At 33.2% G+C, this 23444-nt stretch overlaps 1 protein-coding gene across 4 annotated transcripts; it reads left to right on the top strand.

The window, feature by feature from the left end:
• Window positions 1–13800: 13800 nt before the first annotated feature.
• Window positions 13801–23149, top strand: LOC120089441 (meiosis-specific protein ASY3). Of its 4 annotated transcripts, none has more exons than XM_039046917.1 (12): window positions 13801–13989; window positions 14292–14487; window positions 14603–14692; window positions 15210–16721; window positions 16865–16991; window positions 18221–18343; window positions 18525–18588; window positions 18715–18864; window positions 18939–18997; window positions 19677–19811; window positions 21934–22025; window positions 22537–23149. In XM_039046917.1, the coding sequence occupies exons 3-12, from the start codon at window positions 14651–14653 to the stop codon at window positions 22591–22593; spliced, it is 2361 nt and encodes a 786-aa protein (XP_038902845.1). In that variant the 5' UTR covers window positions 13801–13989; window positions 14292–14487; window positions 14603–14650; the 3' UTR covers window positions 22594–23149. The 4 variants fall into 4 exon arrangements, with proteins under 4 accessions (XP_038902845.1, XP_038902844.1, XP_038902842.1 ...); XM_039046916.1 differs by having other exon boundaries at window positions 15210–16739; window positions 18227–18343; XM_039046914.1 differs by having other exon boundaries at window positions 15210–16739.
• Window positions 23150–23444: the final 295 nt, after the last annotated feature.

The raw sequence follows: 23444 nt of genomic DNA, 5'->3' as shown, positions 1-23444 counted from the left end.
ACGATTGAGAAAACTCTATGCGATAGAGATTGTCTTCCTCGATCGTCTTCCTCCTCAAACTCCTAAACACCCTCTAACCAAAATAGTCAGACCCACCACTCCTGGGTTCTCACCCCGAGAATACCAAGGTATCCAAGTGGTTGTGTCTTCCCTTTGGTTCGAGTTTGGTTGCTGCTATTCGAGGAGTTCGTGTTGTTTGAAGTGTTTGTGGAAGTTTGAGAGACTTACTTGAAGAAGAGTTCTTCAAAGATATAATTTCTTGAACCTTATTTAGAAAGCATGCTGTAATTTATGTTTTGATGCATAATCTGTATTGTTGACTGTAAATGTTTATGTTTAATCGAAATAGGTTTTAGACGATCCGCTTCCACTCAAAGGTTCTCTGTAAAAAGAGTTTCTTCATTTGATACACATTTAATCATTTATTAGGAATCAATTTAATCTTATTAAACTGATTTAAAAGATTAAACTTAGTTTTCTAATCTCATTAGAAACGTGCTCTTAGTCTATCTCAATCATGATTTAAAACAAAATTAAAAAATGATTATACCCTAAGGTTTACATGCAACTCTTTATTATTGATTTTAATTCTAATTTCACGTATTATAATAATTATAAGTAAATGAAATAATTAAAACCAACCATTACATGATAGACATACATAAGTTAATTATAACATTTATAATTTAACCTAAGGTAATGTCATGCGTCATGCAATGTTCATTCATTATTAATATTTAAGTTTTATATAACTAAGTAATGAACCATACTATAGCATACATTCCATACAACCATTCAACCTTATATTATAACACTTCTAATAGAAATGATGCATGGATATGCTATATTGCATGCACACATATACTATAACTCTTCTATTATATGATGCATGAGCATGCTTTATGTAAATTAAATTATGCATACTAGTATATTATAATACTTATAATATAAAATGATGCATGAAAATAAATGCATAACCTATGGTGGTTTTAAAGCTATATGACATACATTATGACATATAATAAAAACATACATCACGTGTATATTTACATTAAAAGTTGATGGACCGGGATAGAAACTCTTTAAACGAGAAATTAAAAGGCTAATTATTACATATTTTGAGTCCACCGGTTCGGAACAAATGAACTAGGTCTTGAACCGCTCGACCCGAATCGCTTCTCAAAGAAACCTTGTAGCTGATCATGTAACAAATGCCTATATGTCAAGTAGCTATACGTCGATTCTATGCAATCACGTAGCTAATGACTATGTGATGAGTATGAAAGTCTACGCGATTGTGTAGTAAAGATCCATGCGCCGAGTATCAAATACTATGTGATCACGTAGCTAATAACTATGCGATGAGCATGATAGTCTACACGATCGTGTAGCATGCAAGCAAGTGTCGAGTATCCAATACCACATAATCGTCCAGCAAGCGAGCGCCTATGCGATCATGCAGCCAACGCAACACGATCGTGTAGCAAACTCTACACGATCGCATAACGAAAGCTATCCGATCGTTTAACTCTAGCTACACGATGCGGTAACCTCTATTTTGTCTTCTTCATCGAAACTCCGATCTGCAACTCTTCTTTGAAGCTTCACGAGTGACTCAAAACTAACAAATAAAGACTCAATTGCAATGTATAATGCCCAAAAACGCAGAGGCCCTTTACAAACCAACTTTGTAAATTTAAAGAAAGCCTTAAAACTGAGATTTTTATCCCGTAGACATCCATCAACAATTCATCCACAAACATTTATCAAATAAACGCAATGCATATTATAAAACCTACCATTACTATAAACAATTCAATACAAGAATGGAATTTGGAATCAGAAACCAACAACCTGGCTCTGATACCAATTTAAGGAACTCGAGTGAGGAGAACCTTAAGCAGAAGCGGATCGTCCAAATTCCATTAATTATTGAACGTAAAGTTTACAATAAACATACAACAGATATACATTTAAAATTAAATTACAACATGCTTTTACAAGAAAAGGGTTCAAGATACAGCCTTTGAAGAACCTTTTTCTTCACGAATCCTCCCTTGAACGGAATCAGCATCTTCTCGAAGACATTCTTCAAGATTTTCGAATCAAAACCCAGACACAACCACAAAGGACTCCTTCGTATTCTCGAGGTGAGAACCCAGGAGTGGTGGGCTCTGACTATTTTGGTTTAAGGAAAAGGTTCGGTGGAGGAAGAGGATTGAGAATTCTCTCAAGAGCACAAGAACATAGAACACTTCTATAAAAAAAAAACTCTCAATCATTCAACACCAACATTAAAGAAGAAGAAAAACAAAAATTTCTTTTTATTCCTTTTTGCCATAAAAATAATAACCACCCTACTAAAGTGGGTGGAGAGAAAAGATGGGGAAGTGAGTTGTAACTCCCTTCCTTATTATTCAAAATAATAAAAATATAAATAAATATGTTAACTAACTTATCATATTATATTTATATTAAATTATATGTTATATCAAATATAACATATAACCTATAGTTTTAATATTGTATCACATACAATATAAACTATAGTTTCTTTTCTCTATTTTATGGCATTTAATATAAATCATATTTATATTACATTTAACAATTATGAATCACATTCATAGAAAAATATATTTGAATCTCATTCAAATATTTATTTCCTAAGCTATAATGTATCAAATATATTATTACAACTATATCATATATAATTGAAACAATTTAATTATATCATGTATAATTAAATCCCTTTATTAATTTGAACAATTCAAATTGACCCAAAAACTTATTCTCAACTAATTCCTTTTGAGCTACCAAGGAGACCTTATGGACCTGTAGCTTGAAGCTCCAACGGTACATGAATATTTAATTAAACTTTTGAATTACATTATTCACCATCCGTTAACTATCGAGCACTTCACTAAAGACTGACAGTTGCACTCTTCGCACTACAGATATATTTTTGTGTCCATTGGATATAACTAATCACTAGTACAATGACCCTTCACAAATTGCTTGTAAGTATAGCTTGGCCAAATTACCATTTTGCCCCTATAATTATATCTAACTTCTTAAGTATCACCGATCCCTCTAATGAATAATAGATCATAGTTCTACTATAACTAAACCCCTCTCAGGCCAAGAGAGAGTGTGACGCCACATTGTTCAAGATCTGGAATCAGCACTTAAGGGAGCAATTTATCTACTTACCCCTGCTTCGAGGAAGGAGTGAATTCCCTCTTGTGTAGTTGTGTTCCCAGCTCCCTAATCAGACGAATCCCCAAAATGGTAGGCTTATTGAGTTGGAAATCTGGCCACTCTCACACATACAAATCAAAGGACCGCCCTCATAGGCAGGAGTTCACAGCGGATTCAGGTTATGTTACCTATGGTCATCCTGGTAAAATGTAAGTCTCTATTATGAACGGTGTTCTATAATGAGACTAAACATTTCGTGGTCCGGTCTTATACAAACTCTTTTGTAGAGAATATCTCTGCTCGCATATCTAATACATGAATGATCAGGATCAGATCATTTGTAGCACTTTACAACAATTGTAACACTTACAAAGCGGGTCATACTCATAGTGTCACCAGAATAAGATACCCAGCCTTATCCATCTACTATAGACTATTTAGGTTATCACTTAAATATGATCCACCTGTATGTCTTCACATATATGTTTAAGTTACAAAGATAACATTGGATGTTAGTTTATTGGTTTGTGGTTAATGCAACTAAAATCTCACATATTTTATAGACAAAGTGAATATTATATCATATATTTTATTAATCACATAATGAGTTGTTCATACAATGTTTATAAACTATAGGACCCTACGAGATTTAGGGTACCAACCCCAACAAAAGTAACCTCCTCAATAGTTTCATCCACTCGAACTCCACCAACAATTTCTAGTAAATCTAGTTGTTCATTTCCAATATCCTCCACTTCTATTACATCCCATATTTTCTTATTTTGGACTAATTGAACAACTTTCCAATTGCTACCATATTTTATGTCATTGAGGTAAAATACTTGTTATGCTTGTATAGAAAAAATGAAAGGCTCATGAACATACCAAAAGCATAATGTGTTAATCGATTTATATACTAAATCTACATGTGTTTTATTGCTTTTGTTGTTATATTTGTCAAACCATCTACACTTGAACATAAAAACACGTCTTCTATTTACATATTAAAAATCTAATATTTCGTCTACGACATCGAAGACATTGTTATCCGCACTTTTGTTCCCACTGATCTCCCCGACCACCAGAACTCCACTATTTTGTGTAGCTCGACGATTATCATGCTCTACAGTGTGAAATCATACCCCATCAACAATGCATCAATTGTAAGAGCGCACCTCAGACGAAGGTCCCATTGCAAGTGAAAAGAAATCATCAGAGAGATCTTCTCTCTCGCGCAATTGTAGAACCTGATTATTCATTATACGTTAAAAATGACTGTAAAAAATAAATCACCTCTCAACTTCCAATGCTATGTATACTTGAGATCTGAACCAATCGAAAAATTTGTGTTGATGTCTTATATATAAGTTAGAGGCACTTTGAGCTTCACGACGAATTAACCTCAAATGTTGCCTAGAATTGATCATTAGAAAGTTATATCAAAGAATTTATCTTAGAACTTAGAAAATTATAAAGTTTGAAACGTACTTGCGATAATCTGTTATATCTTTACAATTGTTGTAGATGTATCAATGTGCGATATGCTTTTTCTTCGCTGATAGTGTTCGTAAAGTTGCACCTTTAATGGTCGTACCCTCTACCTAAATAATTCATCATTTCGTTCATTTTTATTGAGTCTTGTTTCAATCCCACTTAAATATTACGAACAAAAGTTTCATAATTCATTCATTACAGATGCTTCCGTTATAGACCCTTCAAGACGTGTTTTGTTCCATACAAATTGTTCTAATGTTCGTAAACTTCTTTCAATATGATACATCCAACTGTAACTAATCGGACCTACTACTTTGATTTCGTATGGTAGATGAATAGTAAGGTGTACCATTACATTGAAGAAGACAAGCGATAATATTTTCTCCAACTTACAAAGTATGACTATGATGTCTACTTGTAGTCGGTTCAAATCACTTACGCGTATTGTTTTTGCACATAAGTCACGAAAGAATGCACACAATTCAACAATAGAAGTGGACACGTTCTTCAGTAGGTATGCTCGAATACCAATACGGAGTAGTCTATGAAGCAAAACATGGCAGTCATGTGTTTTCAGCCCCAATATTTTTCCATCTTTGTCATTCACACATCGTGATATATTAGACACGAATCCTTCAGGAAATTTTACTGATTTCAAATACTTACAAAATGAAATCCGTTCACTATTAGTTAATGTGTATGTTGCATATAGTTTTACAAATTCCAACCTAAACATAAAATTATTAATACATCTCTTCAACAGAGTTGACATATTATTTCTAATTGTCTTTGATTTATCTTTAATTTTAAATTTTAAATTTTTATTGTTTTTTTAATCATTTTTAGATTTATTTTAATAGATCCCTACTTTTTTTCAAACTTTATTTAAACATTCAATAGATTTGTTCTTATTTTCATATATTTGATATTGATATTTATTTCTTTTACCTATAAAATAGTTATGTATAATATTTATTTAGTATTTTATTATATGTGCACTGCTTCAATCGGACGACGCTTTTTTATCACCTCTCGCCTTAAGGTGATTAAAAGATTTGTCGCTAAAGTGTGTCTTGCACTTTGAAAACACGAGTTATTATGTAAGTGTGCAGCAACCTCAAGCTCCCTACTCTAGCAATGTTTGTCTATGCTCTCCTTGTCCGTATGCATCATCTTCACCTCACTGGTACGACTCTCATTCTTTTTTTTCCCTTCCCAAGAAGGAGCTGAGTTACACTCGACCCATCCCCTCCCCTTTTTATATATATGTACTTCCCTTCCATCATTGCCTTTTCCTTGTCTTCTCTTCTCGTATTTAAAAAATCATGAAATTATTTACTCTTTTCCCTCTCATTATCTCATTTTCGTCTATTCCACATCCCTTCCATTCTTCTTCTTTTCTTCCACCTTCTCCCATAATTGAATCCCAATACAACAAACTAATACTTCTTTCTTATCTTTTCTTAACATGTGCTTTTTCTAAAATCTAATAATCAATTAGGAAGTGCATTTACAAATTGTCGTGTTACACTTTTTTATTGAACAATTAATTGAGCTGTATAGAGATAGGTGCAGCCAGACAATATCCAAGTATTTTCCTTAGTTTTGAGCCATGATTAGGGGTGCACCTAACCCATGCTTCTTTTTTTACTCCATTTTCCTTTACACACAAAGAAAAAATTAAAAAAATTATCACATGACGATTTTTCATTGGACAGTTGCACAAAGATAGGTGCAACCCAAGCATCACCTAAGTATTTTCTTTATTTTTGAGCAATGATTAGGTATAACCTAGACTGCATCTAACCCTATATTTCGCTTTCCCATTTTGTTGTTATGTGATTGTGTAGTAACCTCAAGCTCTTTACTCTAGCAATGTTTATCTATGTTATTTTATCTTAATTAATTTTCAAAATTAATTTATTTGTAATAAAATATTATATATATATATATATTAAACTATTTGTTATATCAAATATAACACATAACCTATCGTTTTTATATTGTATCAAATACAATATAACCTATAATTTTTATTTATCTCGATAATTCATGACATGTAATATAAATCATATTTATACTAAATATAATTATATGAATCTCATCCATATAATTAATATTTTAGTCATATTTAAATACTTAATTCCTCTCAAAATAAACTTTATATTATAATGTATCAAATATATTATATTAATTGTATTACATACAATTAATCTAAATTAATTATATCATATATAATTAATTTCCTCAATTAATTTGAATAATTCAAATTAATTCAAAATTAATTTTCACTAATCTCTCTTGAGCTACAGAGGGGACCCTATGGACCTGTAGATTGAAGCTCTAATGGTACTTAAAAAAATTAATTAAACTCTTTTAATTAAATTATTCAACATCCATTAACTACCAGTCACTCCACTAAAGACTGATAGCTGCACTCTTCGTACTACAGATATATTTATGTATCCATTGGATATAATCAGTCACCAGTGTAATGACCCTTCACAAAATGCTCGTAAGTATAGTTGGGCCAAAATTACATTTTGCCCCTATAGTTACATCTAACTCTTAAATACCTCTGATCTATCTAATGAACAATAAGTCATGATCCAACTATGACCAAACCCCTCTCGGACTAAGAGAGGGTGTGACACCACATTATTCAAGCCTCGGAATCAACCCTTAAGGGAGAAATTTGTCTACTTACCCCGACATTAAGGAATGAGTGAATTCTGTCTTGTGTAGCTGTGTTCCCAACTCCCTAATCAAACGAACTCTCAAAATGTTAGGCTTATTAAGTCGGTGTTTTGGTCACTCTCACCCATACAAATCATAGGATCGATTTCATAAGCAGGAGTTTACAACTCATTTAGGATTCAGGTCGTATCACCTATGGTCATCCTGGTAAAATATAAGTCTATATTATTAACGATGTTATATAATGAGACTATTCATTTTGTGCTTCGGTCTTATACAAACCCTTTTGTATAGAAAAATTGTAACATCTACAAAGCGGGACATATTCATAGTGTCACCAAGATAAGGTATCCAGCCTTATCCATCTATTATGGACCATTTAGGCTATCATTTAAACATATTTTATTTTAAATATAACTTATAGTTTATTTTCAAAAAAACTATATATATATATATACCACCTTATCATATAATATATTGTATATATTTATTAAACTATATGTTATATCAAATATAACACATAACAGTTTTTTTTATTGTATTAAATACAATATAACCTATAGTATTTAGTTCTCTCAATAATACATGGCATTTAATATAAATCACATTTATACTAAATATAATTATATAAATCTCATCCATATAATTAATATTTTAATCATATTCAAATACTCAATTACTCTCAAAATAAACTTTATATTATAATGTATCAAATACATTATATTAATTATATCATATACAATTAATTTAAATTAATCATATTATATATAATTAATTCCCTCAATTAATTTGAACAATTTAAATTAATCCAAAATTAATTTTCACTATTTCCTAAGCTATAGAGGGGACCTTATGGTCCAGTAGATTGAAGCTTCAATGGTACTTGAATAATTAATTAATCTTCTTTAATTAAATTATTCAACATCCATTAACTGTCGGTCACTTCACGGCCGACAACTGCACTCTTCACACTATAGATATATTTCTATGTCCATTGGATATAACCAGTCAACAGTGCGATGACCCTTCACAAATTGCTTGTAAGTACAATTGGGCCAAAATTACTGTTTTGCTCCTGTAGTTACATCTAACTCCTTAAATACCTCTTATCTAATGGACAATAAGTCATAGTTCAACTATGACTAAACCTTTCTTAGGCCAAAAGAGGGTGTGACACCACATTGTTCAAGCTCTAGAATCAACCCTTAAAGGAGTAATTTATCTACTTACCCCGACATTTAGGGAATGAGTGAATTCTGTCTTGTGTAGCTGTGTTCCCAGCTCCCCAATGAAACAGATCCTCAAAATGATAGGCTTATTGAGTTGGTGTTCTAGTCATTCTCACCCATACAAATCAATGGATCGCCTTCATAGGCAGGAGTTTACAACTCACTCAGAATTCAGGTCATGTCACCTATGGTCATCCTGGTGAAATGTAAGTCTCTATTATTAACAACGTTATATAATGAGACTATTCATTTTATGGTTCGGTCTTATACAAACCCTTTTGTATAGAACATCCTCGCTCACATGTCTCCACATGAATGATCAGGATCAGATCATTTGTAGCACTTTACACCAATTGTAACATTTACGAAGCGGGCCGTATTCGTAGTGTCATCAGGATAAGGTATCTAGCCTTATTCATCTACTACAAACCATTTAGTCTATCACTTAAACATGATCTACCTATATGTTTCTAAATACATGTTTAACTACAGAAGATAACCTTGGATGTTAGTTTATTGGATTTATGGGTTAATGCTACCAAATGTCGAATAAAATATCTCATATTTTATTAAATAAATAAATCATTTGTACATTACAATTACAAACTACAGGACCCACGAGATTTAGGGTATTAACTCTAACAAGAACAATCCCGCTTGACCTCATGGTTCCTTCAGAAATCATTCCCTAATTAAATTATATGCTCTTAATTCTATTGGGTTCAATAGCGTCCATATAGAAATAAAGTTTATATGCATGAAGATTGAGGATTAAATTGTGTTGAATAATTGATTGGACAACCTTATTCAGTTAATCAAATTGTTTTTTGAACCTAGGTTGTACATGCATTATAAGATTCTAGTCCAACCTATAAATCAAAGCATTCCATTCAATCCTATGCTACTGAGGTAAATTCAAGCATAGACGAACATAAGGAAATGCGCGAGCTCGAAATTAACTAGCAAAGATATGCAATTAAGATAGGGTCGTCGATCCAACACATAAAGGCAAATCTAAATTAGATCAAGTTCAAAGAAAGCATAGAATTGAAGCACATTGATTCCAATTAAAGAGATCTCAAGAAATTAAACATGGAACCTCTTACTCAAAGAAATTATATAGGAATTACCTAGTAAATTCATAACAAATTCAAGAAGAACATTTGGTCCATCAATTATAACCCAAAATAAATTAAAAATCTAACTTAAAGATGCTGAAAAGGCAAAGGAAGAAAACTAAGCTTCTCCTTGGCCTCCATCAAAATCGGCATCCCCTTGACCTAAATTGAAGAGAAGAATATATAGAAATTGGGTGTAGCATTCCAACGCCCTTTCTCTTGTCGACTCAGCCCCCTAGCATTAGAGTAGAGTTGAGCTTCTGGTGCGACGTTGTCTTGTGCGCGCGTTAGTGACACTCCATCAAAACTCGTAACGTTGCAGAGCGTTGCAACGCTGCCCTGCATCCACACATTCTACCTTACAACGTTACATGGGAGCGTTGTACTAGGGTTGCGACGCTCCAATCAGGAGCATTTTGGTCATTTCTCCTCCTTTGAAGTCTGAATGCTCAAATTACCTCCAAGTTGCTTTAAATTAACTACCCCTTGGGTATTCAACATCTACAAAATAGGATAATTGAGCATTAAAATCTATTTATGAGCCTAAATTAAGCTATGAATTATAGCTCAGCCTAATTTTTCATAGTTTTGTAGTTTCCATTAAATCTAACCAAGAGCCAAATTGAAAAAATTTTCCTTCAACATTTTCCTGATTCTGATGTGGCAATGAGCAGTCTTTAACAACATGTCCTATAATACCACAGTTAAAACAAAATTCTGGAAGTTGTTCGTATTGAAAAGAGGCCCATCTTCCTTTTGGAAAAGTTGTGGTTTTGATCAGAATACCTCATTTGAGAGGTTTTGAGATATCAATTACCACCTTAATTCCCAAAATTTCCCCCCAGCAGAAATCTTATTGGTCGCATTCCACCTCAAAATGGTTTCGCCAATAATATTTCCTATTTTGGTGGCCATTTTTTTAAAAAAATTTTGGAACCCAGCGGCAGATCAAGAATGTGAATCCGGAAGGCAGTTGATTTGAAATGATACCTTTGGACAGATTAAGTCTATAAATGGTTTTTCCATAATAAGTAGGTGCTTGTCAAACAACCATGGACCCCTGAGTTCCAAACCCAATTCCCGCCCGAGTCATTGCAAAATTTGAAGAAAAAAAATGTTTCGGCCAAGATTCTCGATTTCGTAGCTTCTGTTAATCTTCCAAGCAGAGTTGAAGGCATTTCGCAGGCCATTTGTTGGAATGATTCTTGAAGTCAAGAGCTTTCCAACTAGAAAGTGATCGAGTTGACCACTGATAGTTTTAGAAAAATCTGGGTCGAGATCAAAGAAAGCGCCTTTTTCCTCACGTCGAGGATCTTGGAGACCAAATGTTGCCTCGTGCGAAGGAGTATGTATTTGTATATACTTTTAACCGTTCAACTTGCTTTCAACCAATTTTAAATTTAGCATCTCAAAGTTATTTTTTTAAAAATTGGTTAAATAGTAATAATAATTTTTATGTTAAAAAAATAATATGTGTATATATTTCTAAAATTTTGGATAATTATTTTAAATGATATAAGTATTAAAAATATTTTCAAATATAACAATATGTGCATATATTTGTAAATAAATTTGCTCATCTTCCTTTTATTTAAAAATAATTCTAAAATTTATAGTGAGAATGTTAATAAATATTATATTTAAAGAAAAAAAATCTAACAATAGAACTGTAGTATGAACTTTGTTTTTTTTAATAGACAGTATGAACTAAAGTTTATTCAAAATAAAAGGACCAAAATTATTTTAAGATAAATTGAAAAACCCATTCTTGAAGTATGGTGGTAGTTGCAATTACACTATCAAATTTTTAATTATAAAAAATGAGTCCCAAATTTATATAAAAAATTGGACCTCAAAAGTTATATAATAGTTTAAACTGAATCCATGACTTGTAATTTTGTATAAAATTGACTTACAAAATTTAATTTAAAACATCAAATTTTTAGTTAATTATGTAATTAAATGTTTACCTAAAATAATAGTATTAACTTTTCGTCAACATGTTGATATTTCCTTCAATATTTTTATATTTTCATGGGTTTGATATCGACATAAAAGATGAATCGATATTTTCACTATATCATAGAAAAATTTACAAAGCATATAAAATAAGTAACAAAATGTCACTAATGTAAAAATTACAAAATGTTTATTTACTCATTTAAGTTCATTTTTTGATTTTTGATTTTTATATTTTTTTTCTAGAAATATCAATTGCAATTAACATTTTATCGATATTTCCATTGAAATTTTCATAAATTCAAGATTTAGATATTTCCATCCAGATCGATATTTTAAACATGGTCTAAAATAAAAAAAACAAAAAAAAAAACAATTTTAAGAAAATAGGTAAGTAAGCCATGTTTAGTCTAGTCTAGGAGTTAATTTTGATTGGAGCCAGCCTTGTCAATCCGCTTGACATTGCCGTGGATGCGACACTGACGATGGCATCGCTCTTGATGTCGTCACTCGCGGACTTCGTGTCGGCCTCGTCGAGCGTTCTTGTTCCTTAGACTTCATACTATACGAAGCTCATTCATGGAGGTATTGAGAATTTGAAGATTTTGAAATTTTGTCATTGTTCTCATTTATTGAATAACTTGTGTGACTTTACAATAATTGCTGAGAAATTGTACCTCTTATATATAAGAAAGAAAATCAGCAATTATACCTCTTATATATAAGAAAGAAAATCATGTTAATTATTATTGAACTAAACTCCCTTTTCTATTTTTCCATTCAATATATTTACCATCGATTTTATTAACTATGTAATAAATTAAAAGTTTGATTTTTGAAATTAAATAGTTAAACTTCCACAAGTATGTAAGTTTGGAAACCATTTTAATAATGGTATAAGTTTACGAGTTTAAATTTTATCACTAAATGTTTGGGTCTAATTTTTATCACTAAATAAAGTTGATGATCTAATTTTAACATTTATATAAATTTTAATAATCATTTTTTATAAATAAAAGTTTGAGAACGGCCACTATTTTAACCTGATATAAATGATTTGAATGATAAAAATGAGTTGTATTTCAGTTTTCAATCCTAAAAACAAACCCTGCTTTTTATATATATATATATATATATATATATTAAAGGATTTCTAGGTAGATGAAAGGTCACAAATACCCCTATCAGGGGTCCAATCTTTTAAAACTTCTCTTTACACCTTTACTTTTACCTCCGCTAAAATTTTCATTTTTTCTTCTTTCACTCTCATCATCTCAATGCATAGTTTGCTATGTTTTTTGGTTGAGTTTTTATTATTCAACCAAATTTAGTAAAATTTGAGTTTTCTAATGTAAAGATTTAAAATTGAAAAAAAAAAAACCCTTAAATCTCCATCATTTGGGTGTCTTTAAAAAAAAAGATTGCAAAAGAAAAAGAAACCAAATTAAAAAATAAAAAATAAACATTTTTTTTCCAAAGATCATGAATTTTGACCAAAATTTTAGGCAGATTTACGAATTTCGACCGAGGTTTAGAGTTTTCCGATTGAAATTTTGATCGAGATTTTGGACAGAATTCATGATTTGTGGTTGAGATTTCGACTATAATTCATGATTATTTTGTTTTTTCTAACTTTCTTTCTTTTACTTATTATGGTAATATTTTTCAGATTTTTTTAATTAAAACAAATATTTTTCACTGAAATAATTATTTTTAATAAATTTTCAATTTCTTTTAGATTGTATCAACAAAGAAAAACGTGGAAAAAATGTTTTAAAAGTTTTCATTCAATTTTGATAAATGTAGATGAAAAAATATATATGGTGAAACAATCTTTTTTGTATTACATAAATATATCTATAGTGTAAAAATTTTGATAAATGTTTTAAAAGTTTTCATTCAATTTCCAAAAGGTTGGTGAAAATATTGAATAATATTGTTAAGAATCGAAGAAAGTGAGGACATAAGGGTAATTTTACCTCTATGTTGACATCATCTTCATCACCAAAGCACCCAAAGACAAATTTTTAAAAGATGGGCCCATTTTCAGAAATTAAAACTAGGCCCATATTGTCAATTTCCCATCTTCCAAACTCGCGCGTCGTGCTCACTTTTCCCGCCCTTCACTATTTTGTTCATTGCACTGCAATCTCTCCTCACCTCCGGACGGAATGCGGTGATTCTTCATCCTCATTTCTCCCTCGACGATTTCCAGAGAGCAACTAATCGGCGTCGATCAAGCTGTAAGCAACTAGCTATTCTTCAGAGTGATCTTCTTATTCACTCCAAAAATTGTAAGACCTTCCCCATTTTATTTCTGTTAATTCGATTCTGAAGCAGGAAGTTCCGATGATCGACTTTCCATATACGATGTTTAGTTCAAAACACTATTCCAGTCATCATTTTATTTCAGTTGATTTGTTAAATTCAAGATCTCATGTTGTATGGGCACCGATCTTAATATGTTCATGAAGGCAGATATTGGTTTGTTGTGCTTTTATTTTTTCTTCAGCAACTTCTTTGAAACCTAATTCGATTTAGGATATCGATCATAACTGCAACATTCTTGGTGGATTTTTACTGTGTTTGTTGATAGTAAGCCGTTCGGTTCTGGAGCCATTTCTTCCCCCGAAAACCAGTCGTTGCTGCAAAATCTATTTGCACCATCTTCATCCACCCCGTTCCTTGTGACAACGAGAGATTGGCACCATTTCCACCTGTGAAACTGAAAACAAGAACTGATGGATGTGGCTATTATGTTGGAAGACGAATAAATCTTGCCACGCACGAAGGTTCTGAATCTCGACCTGTCTATCCCTCCTTGAAAACCTAAAGGATACATTCATATCTTATATTTTCTGTTTATTTCCTTTGTCTAAAATTCATTATGTCACTGATATTTTACAGATTGTATCAGCAACTGGTGTCTGTTTGATTTTGTCACAGAAGAAATAAATGACGGAAGCGAAGGTTGGTTGGCAGCCAAATTTACGAGATGTAAGCAGTGAAATCCTTACTTGTATTCTGTTTTTAATTCCTTTGCGGACTCAAGTTTCATGTAGACTACAAAATTTCGCCCATTCATATTACTGGATTGTTATTTTCTAGTCGTTTATTGGGTATCGGTTCTAGAATTAAGATTGCTCTGTCTTGTTATTTTAGAGAGTTATTTTCTTTTCCTTTTCCCCATAGTATACTTTTTTGATCATTGATTAAAGCGAAGCTCAAGAATTTCTGTTGTCAGAAAATATTAGGTTTTTCTAGTGTTGAATCTTAATAAGCAAAGCGCTTGTTGCTATATTGCTTTTGTGGGAAATGTTGATCAAATAGTTATTGGATCCTAAACATCATTGCTTATGTTTTTAGTTTCTGGCAACTTTTAAGTTCGTCAATTTTGAGTTCACTTGGGGATTGCATAAGATGTTGAATAAAAAGACATTAAGACTTGTAAGGACCAGTTATTGAAACCGATTGAAATATAATTTCCTCTTGTGTTGTCATACATACATTTCAGGATCCATTGAGTGATTGTCGGAGTTTTGGTAGCAATTGTCATCCATCAAGCCAATCAAGAAAGATCTCAATTGGAATTATGGTAGAGTCACCAACCAATGGGAAATGTAGAAGCACGAAGGAACTGAAATCCATGGTGCCAAATGCAGAAGTTCTTTTTTCCCGTTTAGAAAATTCCACAAAAGGGAATTGGAAGGAGAAAGACACAAGGACCTTTGGTACTAATGTTAAGTCAAAACTATCAGAAGCTCCTCAACAATGTACTTCACCATGGGTTTCTACTCGATCCCTTAAACGAAATGCACCCCTTATGGACATTCCAAGTGGAGCAGAACGAATGTTCCATTCTCCGACGACTTGTGGGAGGCAGAACAAGGGTCATGGATTAAAGGAGCCACCAGCTACATGTTCTGTTCGTTCATTTGCAAACCAAAGCTCAATGCTCAAGTCTGGAAATAGCAAGGAGAAGAACTTCGATGAGGCCAACTGCCAAATGGAAGGAGTGAGGGATACAACCAACGAGAAGCTGCATGAGTTTGCATTTGCAACCATGACAGAGGTCCGGTCAGATAAAATGGTGATTGAGGATCAAGCAAATAAATCAGAAAATAGAACTGAAACTTTGAAAATGAAGCTTTGGGAGATACTTGGAACTGTTTCTGTACCTAATGATCAACACTCGGAATGTCAGAACCATGAGCAAGATGTCAATCAATTAATAACTGAAGAAATCGTTGTGCAGAAGCATGAAAGAGCTGTCAGATTCAAAAATAATTCGGATACGATAGAAACTGATTCTGAAAACTCCGGTCAGACTTTGAAGAGGCCAATAGTTCGTTCTATAGCACGGAAAAGATCTCACATTTTTGTGCAGTCAAGAAAATCTAAGACCCCTTCAGGCAACAAAGGGAAACATCAAGAGGGAAATGTTTTTATCTTTGAAGGAGGGCCTGAAGACACTCATGTTGCTATCAATGGGCCTTCGACAATGTGTACAAGAAAGAAGAGTGGTGAAAAGAGTTTCAAATTTCAGCCACGAAAAATTTTATTTCCTCAAAAGGAAGAGAAGATGGGAACTTTTCCTAAACCGACAGGGATTGAAGAACTGGCACCTCAAGAAAAACCCTCTTCTTTTAGGGAAGTTCAGGGTTTCCATAGCTCCCCGGTTAACCATGTAACTGTTGAAAAAGACGAACGGAAGGGATTCAATCAATTTCCACAGATGGACAAGACGGTGTCGCCAGGGAATTTTCATAGCCCAGCAGATTATGGTCAACAAGGAGGCATTGACAATGCATTCCTGGATAAGGATGTAGACCCGCAGAGTCGTATAGAAAGTCCAACATTTAGAATGAAGACGCCTGTCTGCAGTTCCCCTAGTTCAACTCCAAAAGCAGATAAAGTAGTTTGTGAATCTTCAAGTCCTGGCTCAGTAGGGGAAATACTTTCTACGAGAAATATTTGTAGCTTCAGGAAGCTGCGGACTTCAGAAGAGGATTGTGACAGATCAAATGTAAAACCACACTTTTCAGTATCCTTGGTTACTGGGTGTAGGGTTTATCCTCAACTATCATCTTCTTGCATGTGTCTTGTTTGCAAAATATTTGAGCCTCATTGTCATGTCTCTATATTTTGTTTTTCCTTATAAACCTTCAGGAAGATGATAAAGAGATTGAGCATTCTCCACTCGAGAAAGCATCAGCTGATTTAACAAAAGGAGCAGCAGATTATAGGTTGTCTGATTCATCATCTGAGGACGCCAGCTATGAAAGCTATGCAGAAGGTTTGTCAGCTTCTTTGTTATATTTTGAAATTAATACACCTTACTTTCAATGTCATTGTTACTTAGTTCTATATTGAATTCATCTTCACTACACTATATCCTGCTTGATGAACATTACTTACTGATGCTTTGTTTTCATGGATTTTCCTATTTTGATTTAGATGCTCATACATCCAGTAATTTGATCAATTGTGTGGTTGGTACCATTGGAAAGTTGAAGTAACATACCTGTAATTATGAAAGGTTTCCAAGTTCTAGAGCCGTATATAAGAACTTAAGCTGTTTGTTTCTTCTGGGTCAATGAAAGATAAAATGGGACTAATATGAGATTTGAAACTTATTAAATCACCGATTGACCTAAAAACATAAGTTAATGGGTGAAGGTAGATTTAATTATATATCATGTGAGGAAACAACATTACAGGGGTTTGAACACAGGGCCTCCTTGGATCACCTGCTCTGAAACCATCTTAAATCACTGATTGACCCAAAAGCTTAAGCTAATGGGTGAAGGTAGATTTAATTATATATCAAACAAAACTGTCAGTTTATTTCTCAATTTGATGTAAAGGCTAATTTGGTATTATGCAATATTCTAAATCAGAATAATACAACCAACATAAGCATAACTTTGTGGTTAAGGCATCTACCTCTTTCTTTAAGATCAGAGGTTCAAATAAAAGGGAAAAAAAGGTAGGAGAAAGACAGACAATTATAAAATTTGCCAGATTGCCTACATCTATTTTGAAACCAGCAGCTATTCTTTATTCAACTTAAGAGATTACAAAAACCACCATTCAAAGACACAAGGATCACACACGGATGAAAGAAAACCTGAACTTTAGAGCCTTGGACTCCCCCCCCCCCAAAAAAAAGAAAAGGAGGAAGATTTGTACGTGTTTAACTCAGCAAGCTTTTGCTCAAGCAACAGATATTCTGTTTTCCTTAACTTCTTTAGAGACTTGACTTGTATTCACCCATGTCTCAGTTCTCCTAGTTCACTATGGATATATATGAATTCTCATATCCTTGATAGGATCTATATCAACAAATTAATCTGAACTTCAATGTATACAATTGAAACAACATTCCGTCTAATGTTAATAAGTTCAGCTTGTGTCACAATCATTCTTCTTATGATCAAAGCACTTTGTATGTTCAGGAACTGATGCTTGTTTTTTCCATTTGATCTCCATTTCCTTTTCATTCATATAAATGTCCATGTGTAGGTGTAGATTCAAGTCAAAGAGATACACTCTCTCCAGAAATCGGTTCCATAAAGAAATTCAAGTCTATGCTTCGTCCAGCAAAGAGGGCCCGTAATGTGGAAAACGATGAATTTGATTTCAATGGTATGTTCTTGCTCTTTAAAGAAAGTAGCTTACTTTGAAGTATACGTGATTTTTGGTTGTCAAACATGTTTAATTGTCTCAGCATTGTGTTTGCATATTTATGCTTAAAGATTTTTGTCTAGAAATGTAGATATAAGCACACAAGAAAACTAACAAACATTTAAACCGTCTGAATGGGCAGGGCCTAGAGAAAGTAGTTGGGCTGAGGAAATTTTATTCCCCAACGAAGAGGATGGGCTTGCAAGGTAATTTCCCCCCTCCCCTCGAAGTTTCTTCTTCTTCTCCTTTTGTTTTGGGGGGGGGGGGAGGAATCAATACACTAATTGTATCATGTGAAAGTCATATAAGTGTTCTCCTTTATTTCTATTTAGGGCTGCGAAACTGTTTCTCTCAGAACTTGAGAAGCTGAAAAGTAAAATATCATCAATATCTATTGAAAAATCCTCAGAGGTTCTGTTGTCAGTTGCCGAGAGTATTCATTTGCAGTTGCAGAATGTTGAGTCTCAAATCCAAACGGACATGTAAGTCTATCAGTTCACATTTCTGGTTCTTTACAGGATAAAAAATTCTTCAATGATTTGTGACGGTATTTCAGGGTAAAGCTGTTGAGCTTTGGTAAATCAAGACGAAAAGATCTAGAAACAAAGTTTGAAGGTAGCATAATCATATGATGGATTTTTAATTCATATGTCAATTTCTTTCTCAGTTGGTAGAATTAGCTTTATGAAATTGTTCTATTTAACTGTGTTTGCAAGCTTTTTCTGAACTGGAACTTGCTCACGACTTGGTATTTATTGGGACGAATGTTCATCACTTGGAATAAATATTACTCATGAGATTTGTTTGTTTCCACTTTGCTTGGGTAACCAACTCAAACATATTCAAACTCTTGAGAGCTTTGACCTCGAATCTGAATTCTTAAATCATGAATATATTCAAACTCTTGTGAGCTTTGACTTTGAAATCTGAATTCATAAATCACGAGTTCCTTCTCTTGCTCACAAATGAACTTACCAGCTGCACAAATTAATGCCATCACGTGTTCTGTTTTTTTTCTAAGACTTCCCAAACAGATAGATGGTAATTGGTATGAGACATGAGTGTCCTGTATAATTCAGCATGGTTGGCCTATATTTTCTTTAAGTTCTGTTACATTTAGTGGCTGTGCACCATTTTGTTTAAAATTCTTTAAGAGATCAATTTCACGTCTTGTTGTGTAGAGTAATTTTGTCATCTTTTGCATGGGTTTCATCTTTATTTTATGCTTGGGCATCAAAGTTTTAATTTTATGTTTTTTGGGTAGATCAGCCAGTTTCTATCTATTTGTTTACAGAACAACAGCAACAATTGAATCGTATTAATAAAAAGTTCAAGGAGGAGGTTAATCAGCATCTCCAGGACTGTAGGAACTCACTACAAGAATTGGAAGCGCAGCAGATAGAGTTCAAGGGAATTATGGAAAAGAAAAGTATTTTCTGTTATGTTGCTTTAAATTTTTGCAATTACATGGAACTGTTTCATATGCTTAACCTATTTGTTTCTGCCACTATTCACGATCTATGATTTAGGGCTCTAACACCTTCTTGATTCTCAGGATCTTGAATGAGAGGTGAGGGAAAAACTCTCATTTCGTGAGGTAGGAGGTGGTGATGATGCCATTGGATCTTGTAGGCTTAAATATAGGCAACTTTAGGGTGTGAAACAAGGTCTTGTTAGCTAAATAGTTGTAGCATTTTCCTCGCATGTCAATAAGGTCATTGTGAACAAGGATAGACCACGCCCTCTTGAATGGATCTTGAGTGGGATCAATGGAACGTTTAGAAATCTATGGGTAGGTCCCTTTCTTTTTGTTTGCCTTCTTCTTCTTCCCTTTTTTTTTCTTTTTTGATAAGAAACATAACTTTCATTATCAAAAAGAGAATACAACAGAGGGGGAGATGAGATATCCCCACACACCAACAGGTTACAGAAAAGAGGCCCAAGTGGTGTAAATATGAATTCGGCTATAATTACAAAAGAATTTAGAGGTAGAAGACCAAGTAGATGCAAAAAGAATGAGAAGATCCGAAAAAACATCCCTATTTTGTTCATGGCCAGGAAAGATCCTCGAGTTGCGTTTTAACCAAAGCCTCCAGAGAAGGGGCAAAACCCCATTGGATCAAAGGCTTTTCACCTGAGCATGAAACTCGGGGCCTTCGATAAGCTGAAGAAGAGCATCTGACGCTTTACTAGGCCAACATCATTGCAAGTTGAACAAGCTAAACAACCTTCCCCAACAATCCGCAACCAAGGGGCAAAAAAGGAAAAGATGCATTAAGGACTCCTTACTTCTTTTACAAAGAACACACCGATTAAGGGAGAGAGCATAATACCATAGGGTTCTTTGGATTCTACAAGTATTCAACCTTTCAAAGGAGAAAATCCACAAGACTTTGACCTTCTTAGGACAATCGGCTTGCCATATAAGATCAGAACTTAGTGTATGATTCCTCATTGAGGAGAGATCCCTTTCTTTTCTCGAGGTCGTTGATTGTTTAGTGGGTGATTGGAGGTATGCTTTCTTTTGGAAGGATTGGTGTTGGGGAACATCACCTCTCCTCAATTAGGAATCATACAATGACAATTATATTTTCTCACTCTGGGAGCTCTTCCTCTCCTTTGGGATTTATGTTGTCCATTGTTTGATGGTGAACCCCTGAAGGATTTGAGACTGAATGATATTCCCATGACCTCAGGATGTGTTTAGGATCTTGGAAAAGTCTCAAGTAATATCCATTTTTGTTGTATTGGATAAATCTAATATTCGAATTATGGATGAAGGTCACATTGAAGTTGAAGGAGTTTCAACTTCCATTTCTAGTATTCATTAAGGAATTATTCCTTTTGGAATTCCTTTTTTCTTTTTATCACGTAGAAATTATTTGGAAGGAAATTCAAGCGCCAAAGTTGCACTGCTCCATCTTGGTGGTGGACTATTGATAGGATTGTGATAGGTTGGTCCATGAACCGGCTAATTAGTTTTTAAGTGAGTTTGTTGATGAGGTGGTTAACATTTAATAATTAATTATTCGAGGAGAAGATATAAGGCAACCAATTTTGTAGTTGGATTTTAGTTTATTCAGAAGAGGGTATCATATTTGAATTATTTGAGATTATTTTAATGTAGTCTTTACTTTAAATTTTCAATAGAATCCATACAAAATTAATAGTTGCGATTGGATTCCATGAGGATGTACGGTGAAATAAAAAGTATGCAATGCAATATAAAAATGAAGAATACATTACGGTGAATAGAGCTTATCTCAAGGTTCTTTTCTTTTGCGGCTGCAATATGGAGCACTTTCATCGAATCAGTTATTCTTGTACATTGGCAGATTTAATTCAATAACTATGTATTGGTACATGATAAATCATAACTAAATGGAATCTCAATGTGGTGAAAGTAATGTATTCTATTCTTCTATTGGAAATTACTGTCGGCCATTGTTTTTCAGATGGAAACAAAATAGATGCCTCCTTTGGATCATTATATGTAAAATTATATAAATTTGAAGTTTCTGGGCATTTCTAACGGTATTTTAAATTCATAGAAGCATCACACCGTAATAATCTCTTGCAAGTGGAAGAAGAAGTTGACATGCAACTAAAGGATGCACAAAGGAGAATTGAAGCTATCCACAAGGTATGTTTTCATTTTCACTTTTCTCAAGAAAACTTCTGGCTCCATTCTGGGATGGTAAATCTAGTCATACGGGGATTGGATATGCATCGCTTGTTCGCATTATGTTAAACTATTTAGAATGAGTTTGAAAGTATGTTTAAGGAAAATGCTTTTCTGAATGAAACAAAGGCTGTTTTGCGTCCTGCCATCGTGAAAATCTTAAAATGCTAATAGTTTCAAGATATTGAAATCCAACTCCAAATATACTGTTGGTCGACTTAAAGATTAAGATCATATGTTTGTGCAACTTACCAAGTTACTCTTATTTAGAACTTTCTGCATGTTAACTGTGTAGAGGCGTTGGCTGATCATATAGTGAGTGCTTAATAATATTTCATGCATATAGTTGAGAATCTTTTTTGGTTCAGATTTTCTCATACAATGTCATGTTTTATTATGGTATTTGTCCAACAACACTTTTATTGTAATCATCGAGGAGTTCATATACCTGCTTACCTTCAATTTATTGCAGTCGGGAAGAGGAAAGATACTGCAGCTGAAACAAGCAATAGCAATGTGCTTGAAATAGGAATGTTTAAACTGATCTACTTTGCACAGTTAGCGAGTTTGTCCAAGGCCCAGAGGGCCATTTGCCCCGTATAGAATTCATCATTTTTTTTTTTTTCATGTTCTATCTTTTTCAGTTAGTGATTTTGCTGTTTATTTACGTTTTGTTCGTGCTAGCTGTCAGGTTAACCTAATTTCCTAAATGCTCTAAAATTGTATCGTCTGCCATCCTTTTTACCATCATCTGCATTCTCAACAAGCATCCGTGCAACCTACATCATTATTCTACGAAATTAGTTATTTTGATGTTTGTTTGCTACACAAGGTCGTGCATGGTCTGGTAATTATTGAAAGAAAAATGCTTAGGGTCCGTTTGGAGGAATGCAAGATCCTCCTGAAATGAATCTGGGTTATCTTGCTCGTTTTGGGTAATGTGTCAAATGTTCAAGTATTCAGAGAGGCCCTTGGGGGCATCTCATCAAGAGCTGTTGATGTTGATATATGAATTTTCAAAATTCTTGTGTTGAGGGCATTTTTCTGGCCCTTCCTTTTTATTGTACGAATATATATATCACTCATCTTTATTTTCATATAATTAAAATAAATCAATATATTCATGGAGTAAAACAAATACTATCAACTAGGTATTTGTTTTCTTTTAAAATAAGTACAGATTTCAAATCTAAATTAAAATTAATTTTTTTTCATTTCTTTTTGTTTAAATTAACTTGATTTACAAAAAAAAAATGAAAAATGAATATAAATGGACTTTATATTAAGGGTTATATTAAATAAATATATAAATTATCTAAAAATATATGGGTATTATTGTTGGAATAATACAATATTTCAAGAAATTCTTCCATTTAGAAA

The sequence above is a fragment of the Benincasa hispida genome, chromosome 10, assembly GCF_009727055.1.
Source record: "Benincasa hispida cultivar B227 chromosome 10, ASM972705v1, whole genome shotgun sequence".
Taxonomy (NCBI): Eukaryota; Viridiplantae; Streptophyta; class Magnoliopsida; order Cucurbitales; family Cucurbitaceae; genus Benincasa; species Benincasa hispida.
Note: the sequence above shows the minus strand (reverse complement) of the source record. Positions and strands in the feature narration are given on the sequence as shown.

Excerpts from the sequence above, each read along its gene's own strand:
- LOC120089441 (XM_039046914.1), top strand. The coding sequence starts at position 14,651 with ATGACGGAAGCGAAGGTTGGTTGGCAGCCAAATTTACGAGAT. Across the intron at positions 14,693-15,209 it reads GGCAGCCAAATTTACGAGAT|GATCCATTGAGTGATTGTCG; the intron begins GTAAGCAGTGAA and ends CATACATTTCAG. Across the intron at positions 19,812-21,933 it reads GGGAATTATGGAAAAGAAAA|AAGCATCACACCGTAATAAT; the intron begins GTATTTTCTGTT and ends TTAAATTCATAG.